The sequence below is a fragment of the Barbatula barbatula genome (assembly GCF_947034865.1).
Source record: "Barbatula barbatula genome assembly, chromosome: 17".
Classification (NCBI taxonomy): Eukaryota; Metazoa; Chordata; class Actinopteri; order Cypriniformes; family Nemacheilidae; genus Barbatula; species Barbatula barbatula.
The window spans coordinates 1,186,132-1,198,172 of NC_136780.1; the positions used below are offsets into that span (position 1 = coordinate 1,186,132).

The 12,041-nt window shown below is 38.7% G+C and overlaps 2 protein-coding genes across 2 annotated transcripts; both read right to left on the minus strand.

Annotated features, from left to right (window-relative positions):
- Window positions 1–599: 599 nt before the first annotated feature.
- Window positions 600–4,960, minus strand: LOC306906853 (uncharacterized protein). The gene is made up of 5 exons (XM_079478540.1): window positions 4,873–4,960; window positions 4,255–4,431; window positions 3,990–4,167; window positions 3,822–3,893; window positions 600–2,775 (listed from the first exon to the last, which is right to left on the minus strand). Exons 2-5 carry the CDS (start codon window positions 4,429–4,431, stop codon window positions 2,165–2,167), a joined length of 1,038 nt encoding a protein of 345 aa, XP_079334666.1. The 5' UTR covers window positions 4,873–4,960; the 3' UTR covers window positions 600–2,164.
- Window positions 4,961–8,122: 3,162 nt separating this feature from the next.
- Window positions 8,123–10,279, minus strand: LOC306906273 (uncharacterized protein). The gene is made up of 4 exons (XM_079477538.1): window positions 10,201–10,279; window positions 9,788–9,964; window positions 9,386–9,557; window positions 8,123–9,287 (listed from the first exon to the last, which is right to left on the minus strand). The coding sequence occupies exons 2-4, from the start codon at window positions 9,962–9,964 to the stop codon at window positions 8,488–8,490; spliced, it is 1,149 nt and encodes a 382-aa protein (XP_079333664.1). The 5' UTR covers window positions 10,201–10,279; the 3' UTR covers window positions 8,123–8,487.
- Window positions 10,280–12,041: the final 1,762 nt, after the last annotated feature.

A 12,041-nucleotide genomic window follows, 5' to 3' on the forward strand; every position in this document is an offset into this window, starting at 1 on the left:
CATTCATTACATCTGTAAGGCCGTTCTCCAGGACGAATTCTCATGTGATCTTTAAGTCTGCATTTAGAAAGGAAACTTTTTCCACACTGATCACAAACTGTAGGGCTTTTCTCAATTCTCATGTGATCTTTAAGTTTGTATTTAGAAAAAAAGCATTTTTTCCAGTGCGAATTATCATCTTAAAATGGTCTTTACAAATTAAACTTTTTCCACACTGGTCAAATTCATAAGATTTTTCTCATCTATGAATTTCCATGTCTCTCTTAAGGTGGCACTGATGAATGCTCACACGTGTAAGGCCGTTCTCCAGAATGAATTCTCATCCCAGATAGCACAGGTACATCTGTAAGATGTGTAAAAATCTGTTGTGTAAAAACATCTGTTAAAACATCTTAGAAAGAGCTGTTGAACATCCATTCTAAATCATACACATCTTACAGACGTCTTCTGGAGGTCTTTAGGACATCTGACAGCACACGTCTCAGAGATGGAGAGCAGATGAGCAAACGGCATCTGCCGGATGTCCAGCAGATGAAAATGAAGACATCAACTGGATGTCTGCCAGATGGGTACATTAAGGCTGTCTTTACAGGTGAAGAACTTTTTACACTGCTTTATTTTTTATAAGAATTTCTTCAACATGTTTACATTCGACATACAGACAGTAATTCCCTGTGCAGTCACTCACAACGTGCAACACAATATTTCCCGCGAGAGATTTGTTAAATTAATAAAACAAACTTTCCATAACGTTACAGAAACTTCTTCAGGATTAAAACATCACGTACGTAGGCGACACAAACACGACATGAATTACAAAAAGAATGAAGAACACAAACAACACAACTGAAACCGAAAGCGGCTGTTTCTTTAATCCGCACTCAAACCTCGCGTGCGGCTGCTTGCTTTCTTCTTCGTCTTGTTTATTGCCGCTCGCTCCCCAGGAGTAATACCGCCACCTACCGTATAGCTTACATAGGTGCCGCTTCCGTGTTGAGTGTGTTATACTGTCCCACCCGATGCTCGCTTCACGAAACTTTAAAACCTTCAAGGATTTGATGCGAATCAGGACTTTGATAAGCGTGTCAGTCGGCTTGATGCGGCGTCGCAAGATCCGACAGGCGGATGACATCGAAGTACCGCGAGAGCGATTGGAAAAACCATAAAAAGTTGGCTTTCGAATAGCTCTCGCGGTACTTTGATGTCATCCGCCTGCCGCATCAAGTCGAACAAGTCTCTGATCAAACTGGCCAAGTCACGTGAGCAATTGGCTTCGTTACGTCATAGCATTTGTCCACTAGAGGGCGATGATCTCGAAGATGAACCCGTGTCTTCTACTCATGGGTGGACAGTTTCACTATGTCAATTAATACAAGAGAAATCACTCATGTTTGTAGTGATCTATGGTCAACCTCATCAATGTTGAAACGCCTGCACCCGAAACACATTCATTCATCGGATGCACATCTGATGGAGCTGAAACATGTGGCGTAAAAAGTCTTTCAAACCGATTATTGACAAGAAATATCATGTCAAGCAATTAAAGAACACAGAAACATTTAAACTCAAATACTTCTCTCGAGTAATACATACAACATTTGACATAGTTCATAAACTGTAAAATTAGCATTTATGCATTTGGCAGATGCTTTTATCCAAAGCGACTTACATTGCATGATACTATACATTTGTATCCGAGTTTGTGCAATCGGTGGGATGGAACCCATGACCTAGGCATAGCTAGTGCCATGCTCTAACCACTGAGCTTCAGGAAATCAAGTTCACTTGCTTCTAAATGCCTCAAATTAAACTTTTAATATTTAAATATTTGGATCCATTCACCTGGCAAATGCATAAAGTGTCTCATTGTGTAACAACAGGTTTGATTTCAGACTGTAAATCAGATGAGCTGTATCTCCTCAAAACACTTTGATCATCAGCAAACACAAACACTTGAACTTTACATGGTCACAAAACTGCACAAACCTATTATTTACTGGCCTCCGCAGCCCTGGTCAGGAGCCCACTGATAAAATTAAATATATTCAAAACGCTGACAAAATATTAACATTGCTGAATTAACAGTCCTACAAAACATTTTTGCTGAATTGTAACATAAGAAACATTCAGTGAAGGTCAAGGGCAAACTCTTTCACTAGTAATTTCAACAAGTTACTGCTGAAGATCTCAGGGATCTTCTGATCTGAACACTTTCATGTAGATGAACTATGCTCTCTTTGCAGTACTTCTTCATGTGAGTCTCAAGATGTTTTGATTCTTTAAAACCCTGTCCACATGAGGAGCAGATGAAAGCTTTCTCTTCTGGGTGACGCCTCATGTGAGCTTGAAGGATGTGTTGATACAAGAAGCTCTTTCCACACAGGTCGCACCTGTAAGGCTTTGTATGAACTTCCTTGTGCACATTAAGGTTGTCTTTACGAACAAAGGTCTTTCCACACTGGTCACATTTAAAAGATCTTTCTCCGACGTGCATTTGCATGTGCCTGTTGAGGTGGTGTTTATGAATGTAGGTCTTTCCACACAGCTCACATGTGTAAGGTCGTTCTCCGGTGTGACTTCTCATGTGCTTATTAAGATCAGATTTACGAGTGAAGGTCTTTCCACACTGAGGGCAGCTACATGAATCTTTGTCCGCTGCTCTCTGAGATTTTTTCGCAGTCTTCCAGCAGCTCAGAGATTGTTCTATAGGAAAGAATTGGTGTTGTTCCTCTATTTCATGTGGTTCCAGTCTTTCCTCCTTCACCTCCATCAGGTCTAAAACAAACAGAGAAAATCATTATGATCAAATAACAGTAAAAAAAATTTAGGAGCACTTCTGAAATGAATCCTACACAGGACTTAATGGGGAAGTTCAACCAAAAATCAAGGTTGTGTGATTTTTACTCACCCAAATGACATCAACATGTTTAGAGAACTTCCGCCGTCTTCGGAGCACAAATGAAGATATTTAGGTGGCATCCGAGAGATTTCCAGGCCTCCTCTTAGACATCATGGTGTCAGTTGTTGTCAAGGTCCAGAAAAGTACTAAAGACATGGTTAAATTGGTCCATCCGCTCATACTGGATCAGTTGAATTTTTTGAAGCGACGAGAATACTTTATGTGCAAAAAAACCCAGAAAATACTTTAGTGGATATGTTTCCCCTGTCTTGTCAGTGTATGGCGTGCGTTCACGATAGCACTTCTTCTTCCTCTTTTGGAAGAGAGCATTTTGACGCATGCACTGAAGTGCAACTCCTCTTCCCTATCTCTTAGTTCGTCTTCTGTATATTCTGGTTTGAAATCATCAGATATTTTGCAAAGATCAGCTTATACACAGGGTGCGTCTGCATGTAAACACAGAGTTGCTCTCGTCCAAGAAGACTATGAAGAAGTGCTCTCTTGAACGCGCCATACACTGACAAGACAGAGGAGAATATATCCATTGAATCTGCATTTTGGTTTGTTTTTCGCACATAAAGCATTCTCGTCACTTCAAAGAAATTCAACTGAGCCACTATGAGCAGATGGACCAATTTAACATTGTCTTTATTACTTTTCTGGACCTTGACAACAACTGACACCATGATGTCTATGAGGAGGTCCGGAATCTCTCCGATGCCACCTATATATCTTCATTTGTGCTCCGAAGACGCCGTAAGTTCTCTAAACATGTCTTACGTCATGTGGGTGATTAAAAAATCCCACAAAGTAGATTTTTGGTTGAATTTGCCCTTTAAGGCACTTCAGAACTATTCTAGCTGGTGCAATCACCCCATATCTTTGTGTTATTGCTGGTTAAACCGTAAGGAAAGATACAAACCTGAATAAATCATATCACATCCATCTGTTTGTTGTCCTGATTCTGACATTTCTGTTTTCACCTTCATCAGATCTAAAACGCGCAGAGAAAATCAGAACGGCTTGTACTATACTAATCTGTTCACATGTTTGTATTATTACCGGTTGAACACTACGGAAGAACACACACCTGAACGAATCAAATCTTCTCTTTCTGTCTGTACTTCTGCTTCTGTGTTTTGTGTTTTCAGCTCCATCTCACAGTCCAGCAGCTTCACTGATGTCTTCTGCTCTTCATTACAGACAGAAAGCAGAAGATCTGGAGATGTTTGATCAGTGACGTCACAGAGAGAAACACCACAAACATCCTGAAAACAACATCACAACAAACACAGAGTAACATTCAGAGCGTTGACACATCTGTCCAAAACCTTTCAGCACAAATGTGTCCAAACCTTTGTGTTGAGTTGGTCTCTCTCTCTGAGTTTTGTCTCCAGTAACTTCACCTCTTTCTTCAGCTGACAGATTTCTGTCATCAGATCATCAATATCCAGCATAGACAGATCAGTTCCTACTGACTTACAGCACATCACATCCACCTGCACCTTCATCATCATCATCATCATGGACATCTGAACACAACATCACACAATGTTCACACTAAAAGACCCATTTCAATGTGATTATACACGTGAGGAGCTTCGTTAAATGAAGATAAAACTTTTCTGACTACAGAAGTAACTGAATCTGAAAACATCTAAAGAAGCGTTCGGTATAAAAACAGGAAGTTACAGTAAGTGAGGGAACAGACAGTCGGCAAAAATACATTTTTATAATTGAATGTTTTTTGTATTAAACATATCGCCATTACGTTAAGCGCATACTGTGAAAATATAACATGGATCATTTATTATTGACGGAATAATGTAATAATGTCACGTCAAGGATTTAAATCATAATGAAATGAATGGTTGAAATCGAACTCGGTTACACTCCGACACTTTTGACTGTTTTCACAGACTTGTTCACATCTATAAATCACATAAAAAAATAAAAACAAACACAAGACTTACTGCGGTTCAAACGCGAATTGCACTTTCCTCATTGACCTGATGTTTTCCGTGTCACGTGATGCGTGTGCGCCACCTGCCGGCCTGGAGTGAGACGCGGCGTCTGCCTGACAACAGTCGTTTACCATAGTTACCCTCTCTTCCGCTCTGGTTCCCTGTTTGTACGTTGTATTTCGGTCATGGTCGGATTCTGGTAGCACAACAGTTTCATAAAATGTTGGTAAAAATAAAGGCTAAACGTTGCTGAAATAACAGTCCTAAAATATCAGCCACAATTTAGATGTGGTTCATATTTTTGTTTAAACAAAAGGAGTCAAGCTGTTAAAATACATGTATGTGTCTTGCATGATCACACCGGTTTTGAAAGATCTAGATTAAAATGAGGTTCAAGTTAAGAAACTACGGAACTGCAAAATGATATAATTCAGTTCATTTTATTGAAGTATGAACAATATTATAATAACGTAGGAAAGATGCATATTTTGCCGGTTAAAAAAAATAGTTGAGGAGTGCATTTAAATCTCTTCAAAGTGCAAAACCAGCAGTGCATGGAACCAAAGAACATTTAAAGACAGCCTTTGAAACACTTGCATTCACTAACATGGACAATTTTTAGAGGCTCTTTGTGTAATAAGCTTGAATTCAGACTGTGAATCAGATGAGCTGCATCTACTCAAAACACTTTGATCATCAGTAGCTAGAAACTTTAATAACCCAAAACTGCATTTTTGCTAAATTATTACATTGATTTGTCAAACAAGAACAAAATTCACTGCAAACGTAACTGCACATCATCTCAGGGATCTTCAGGTCTAAACAGTCTTCTGAGGATGAACTTTACAACACTTTTTTGACATTTTTTTTAGATTAGATTCAACTTTATTGTCATTACACATATACAAGTACAGTGTAACGAAATGTAGACATGTAAATGTCTCAAGATATCTTGATTTTTCGAAAGCTCCGTCCACATGAGGAGCACGGCTAAGATTACGGTCCAGTATGATATTTGTGGAGCCGTTTTAATTGGTCATATGTTGTGCTGTGTGTTTTCCTCATATGATCTTTACATTTGGAGAATAGTGAGAAGGCTTTTCCACAGATGGAACAGACATGAGTCTTCACACCTGTATGAGTCTTCATGTGCTTGTTCAGGTCAATTGCACTAATAAACGTTTTGTTGCACTGTTCACACTGAAATGATCTCACTCCAGAATGATAGAGAAGATGCTCTCTTAGATTATCTGCCCACGCAAAACTCTTTCCACACTGTTGACACTTGTAAGGTTTTTCTCCAGTGTGAACTCTCATGTGTGCATTAAGGTTGTCTTTACGAATGAAGATCTTTCCACACTTATCACATTTATAAGATTTGTCTCCACTGTGTACATGCATGTGCCTATTAAGGTTGTATTCACGACTGTAGGCCTTTCCACACTGGCCACATCCGTAGGGCCCGTTTCCAGTCTGAATTCTTGTGTGCCTAATATGATCGGATTTCGAAGTGAAGCTCTTTCCACGCATATGAGAATCGTTGTGTAATGCACTTTGAGATTTTTTGGGTGACCAATTCTTTTCAGATCCGTGAGGTTTTTCTCCAGTGTGAAGTCTCATGTGGTCATTAAATTGGTCTTTACGAATAAAGCTCTTTCCACACTGCTCACATTTATAAGATCTTTCTCCAGTGTGAATCTTTGTGTGTCTCTTAAGGTGGCAGTTACTAATAAAGGTCTTTCCACACTGCTCACATCTGTACGGCCGTTCTCCAGAATTCTCATGTGTCTACTAAGTTTGGATTTATGAGTGAAGATCTTTCCACACTGAGGGCAGGAGGGAGATTCTTTGTTATCTGTTGCTATTTGACAATTTTTTGGTGAAAAATTCTGTTCAGTGTTCAAGCAGCTAATAGATTTTTCCTCAATTTCATTCAGTTCTGAACGTTCCTCCTTAACCTTCATCAGATCTAAAATGAACAGAGAAAATCATTATGATCAATATCACACAGTACAGAAATGCAATGAGCACTTCTGAAATCACAACAATAGTGTTCATGTCTTTATGTCATCACCAGTTAAACATGAAGAGAAACTAGAGAATACCTTGTTGGTTTTTAGGCTTCAATATGCTCTTTATTGTTTTCTTACCCGACTAATGTTGGTTTATCTTAAACACACATGAATGGTTTCACAGACAAGCCTTAAGCAAATCCCAGATTAAAATGCTAGCTCGAGCTTTTTTAAGCAACTAAATCAGATATTAAGAGACTACAACGAACAGTCAGGACTGCTGGGAGGATAATTGGTGCCCATCTGCACGACTCAAAGATCTCTACACATCCAGAGTGAGAGAAAGAGCTCAGAAAATCACAACAATACGTTAAACCTGAAAATAACACATCTGCACATCTTTAAACACTCATTTATACAATTAAATGTTGTTTTTTTGTCTATAATTTTCACTTTTTGTATATAGTTAATTATAATTTAATTAAAAACAAAATTCTATCTTAATGTATATTTGCACTATGTGTACACTTTCTTCTAAGCTCCTGTCGCCAAGTCAAATTCCTTTCTGTGTGTGTAAACATACTTTGTTATAAAGCTCCTTCTGATTCTGATAATGTGATGTTCTTTTACTGCTGCTGAATATCTCAGGGATCTTCTGATCTGAACAGTTTTATGAACTTTGCTCTCTTTGCAAAACTTCTCAATGTGAAATCTGTTTGATTGTTTCACATTTGCAAGATGAACGGTGGTTTTGGTGTGTTTTCTCATGTTTTTTAAGATCTCAAGAGTCTTGAGAAGGCTTTTCACAGAATGTACAGATATAAGGCTTCACACCTGAATGAATCTTCATGTGGCATTGCCAAACCTAAAGCTCTACTGGGCACAGGCCCTCGTTACTTTTTCTATCACTTCATACTCAACGTGAACATTAACATGGATTAAGGCATAAATGGCTTAATGAAAATGAATTTTTCTTGCATATTTCTGCATTCTTCTACGTTACACAATGATAACGGATGAATGATTACATCTTTTCAAGAATGACAATATTTTGAGAAACCAGTCACGGCTGCAACTGAAATAAAGAGCATATTGAAGCCAAAAAACCCTCAAGGTATTCTCTAGTTTCACATAGTTAGCCACTCTTCAGCCATGGTTTACTAGTTTGACGTTATATTTTGGTCAATTCTATTTTTTGACAGATACTTGAGGTTACAACTTTTAAGAAATTGTGCAACACAGCATGTAATAGTTAAGTTAATTTTATTATTTGTTTATTACATATTTATTAAATTTAAAGAGCTCTGCTTATGAAAACCCATTTGATTTGATGAAGAATGAATTATTACAACTCTTAATATTAAACAAATGCTTTCACTAACCTGAAAAACTTTGAGTTGCTCATTGTGTAAAACTCCAAACTGTGTATCAGATGAACTTTATCTACTCAGAATGCGTTGGCCATCATCAGACAGACACTTTAACATTATAAGATCCCAAAACTGCACAAACCCCTAATTCATCAGATTCTGGTAGTCCAACAGATAAAAATATAAACATTGCTGAAATAACATAAATTAGATATTAAAAATGAGATTTGATAATGATTAGATCAGCCATCCCAGACATGAAGCTTCATGTGTCGTCTCAGGTTATTTGCTGAAATGAATGTTTTTTTGCATTCTTCACATTGAAATGTTATTCCAGAATGTTGGAGTAGATGCTCTTTCAGATTCACTGTCCATGCAAAACTCTTTCCACACTGCTCACAACTGTACGGCTTTTCTCCAGTGTGAACTCGTATGTGCGAATTAAGGTCTTCTTTACGAATAAAAGTCTTTCCACACTGCTCACATTTATAAGGCTTTTCTCCAGTGTGAATTTTAATGTGCCTCTTAAGGTGGTATTCACGACGGAAGGTCGTTCCACACTGATAACATTTGTAAGAACGTTCTGTAGAGTGAATTGTAATGTGCTTTTCAAGGTCATAGATATAAAAGAAAATCTTTCCGCACTGATGACATTTGTATGGCTTTTCTCCAGTGTGAACTCTCATGTGCGAATTAAGGTCTTCTTTACGAATGAAGGCTTTTCCACACTGCTCACATTTATAAGGCTTTTCTCCAGTGTGAATTCTCATGTGCCTCTTAAGGTGGTATTCACGACGGAAGGTCTTTCCACACTGATAACATATGTTAGACCGTTCTCTAGAGTGAATTGTGATGTGCTTTTCAAGGTTGTAGTAATAAGTAAAGATCTTTCCACACTGAGGCCATGTACACGAATATTTGACTGTTGCACTTTGACATTTCTGGGGTGTCAAATGCTCACTGTTTAAGCAGCTCGGAGATTCTTCTTCATTTTTTAAATGAGGTTTCTCTTCTAATTTCTCCTCCTTCACCTCCATCAGGTCTAGAATAAACACAGAAAATCATTATGATCAATTTGACACGGTGGCAAAAAATGCACTTCTGAAACAACACCTGATAGTGTTTGTGGAAGACACACACCCGAATAAAATACATCATCTTCATCTGTCTGTTCTTCTTTGATTTGTGTTTTCAGCTCCATCTCACAGTCCAGCAGCTTCACTGATGTCTTCTGCTCTTCATTACAGACAGAAAGCAGAAGATCTGGAGATGTTTGATCAGTGACGTCACAGAGAGAAACACCACAAACATCCTGAAAACAACATCACAACAAACACAGAGTAACATTCAGAGATTAAACACTTTTAAACTAGTATGAAGACCAATATTACAGATATCAATGAATGTTAAAGTTTATCCACACTTAGCGGGTATTCAGTTTAGTTTTGGACCTTCAGCACTTAAAACAATGCTCATCTTTATATTTGTCAGACAGACAGTCACTGATGTTAAAGATGAAATGAATGTTGAATGCGTCCAAACCTTTGTGTTGAGTTGGTCTCTCTCTCTGAGTTTTGTCTCCAGTAACTTCACCTCTTTCTTCAGCTGACAGATTTCTGTCATCAGATCATCAATATCCAGCATAGACAGATCAGTTCCTACTGACTTACAGCACATCACATCCACCTGCACCTTCATCATCATCATCATCATGGACATCTGAACACAACACCACAGTAATGTTTACACTCATACAACGCATAAAGCCCCTTTAACGTTAAAATACGACGAGTCTTGTTAAATCAGGAAAAAACGTTCCTGACTAAAGAATTAACTAAATCTTAAAACATTTCTCATCTGAAGATTTTAAAAATTCCGACATGAACGTTAAGTTACAGCAAGCGAGAAATCAAACACAAACATAAATCGCGTCTATAATAATGATGAACACAAACCACACGTAGGTGCTGTTGTTTTTAGCTTCTTCTTCTCGTTCTGTTGTCGATGTGACGTGATGCTCTCGCGCCACCTGCCGGGACTGAGAGCGAAGTTACCGAGAAGAGGGAGACTGCAGACCTGGAGCAGAAAAATATAGAGAACATATTCTAAATTTGTCTCTATAGCCTATGCGAGATGGCCTTTTCTGGTAAGATATTCTTCCGACCCTGTTAATATATATATAAATATATATAGGTGTGTATTATTTCTATTTTAGCCACTGAGTGGCGCTGTTAACACGGTTGTGCATTTTGTTTATTTAGAATATCAAGATTTACAAACAAACATGGCTGCATATTGGTTCCTTCCAAAAAGGACACAGAAAAGATATAACCCGAGAGAGCAGCTCTAAATACAAATAGAAAAGATAAATTTAGTCTTAGTAACAAAAATAAAGATGATTTATACATAAAAAAATATATGATATAAGGGGAGGATTTAGTGACCATCAGCTATATTTTTGGTGCTTTAGGACCTTTCAACATTTTTTTATATTTCATATACAGTTTAAATTCGTTTCAAAAACAAAACAAATTTGGGAGATGATTTCACAATTCTACAAAATAATTTACAATTATATTAGTACATAGCTCATCACCCTTGCTTTGCAATATCAATCCAAATGTTATATCATCACTAGAGAAAGAGGTTGGGATTGAAGACAACTGTTGCATAATCCATTTGTATACATCACACCAAAATGTCTGTATCACATTACATGAGAAAAACACATGGTCCGTAGTTTTAACATCATTTGTGCATTCTGTATTTAAGTGACCTAGCTACTGTTGTAAGGCAGGGGTTTGACCTGGAAGGGAAGTTTGACCTGGAAGGGCCAAAACGTTTTTTTTAATCGCAAATGCAAAGTGAAACAACGCAACTACCTCACAGACGTCGTAAGCTTCATATGTTTGTACTTACATTGGATATAATCGGAATGTGCACCTTGGTGTGGAGCCAATAAACTATATGGTGTTGAAAACAAGAAATGGTCTGTTCGTTCTTTATGGAGATGAAACAAAGAAGCAAACTTCAGTACATGAGGAAAGCGCAAACACCTAAAATAAGCAACTCAGTAGTTTAAAGAATTAGATTTAGCTCCTTCAAAACCATTTCAGCTTATCTGCACTCGACCAGTAGTACTGTGATTTTATGTTTTCTTTAACTTGTTATTTCAAAAAGGTTTAGAAAAGCAAATCTCGCTGAATTTGTATGAATTATTAACGCCAATTTCCTCTTTCTACCAGCAAGTGCGCCTCCTGCTGTTCCCTTTAGCACTTTCCGTTCTGCAGTACTTCTTTTTACAAAACCTCTAAGAAAAGAAAGTACAAACTCATCTTCAGCTTCACTTTTCAAGGACAGTTGTCCATGACTGTAACATATTTGTGTATTATTTTCGCAAATAATAACCGCTGTTATTATCTACATCTACATCCACCAGCGTGCCCGCTCTGCCACCTCTGACCGCAGCTACATCCACCAGCGTGCCCGCTGTGCCACCTCTGACCGCAGCTACATCCACCAGCGTGCCCGCTGTGCCACCTCTGACCGCAGCTACATCCACCAGCGTGCCCGCTGTGCCACCTCTGACCGCAGCTACATCCACCAGCGTGCCCGCTGTGCCACCTCTGACCGCAGCTACATCCACCAGCGTGCCCGCTGTGCCACCTCTGACGGCAGCTACATCCACCAGCGTGCCCGCTGTGCCACCTCTGACCGCAGCTACATCCACCAGCGTGCCCGCTGTGCCACCTCTGACCGCAGCTACATCCACCAGCGTGCCCGCTGTGCCACCTCT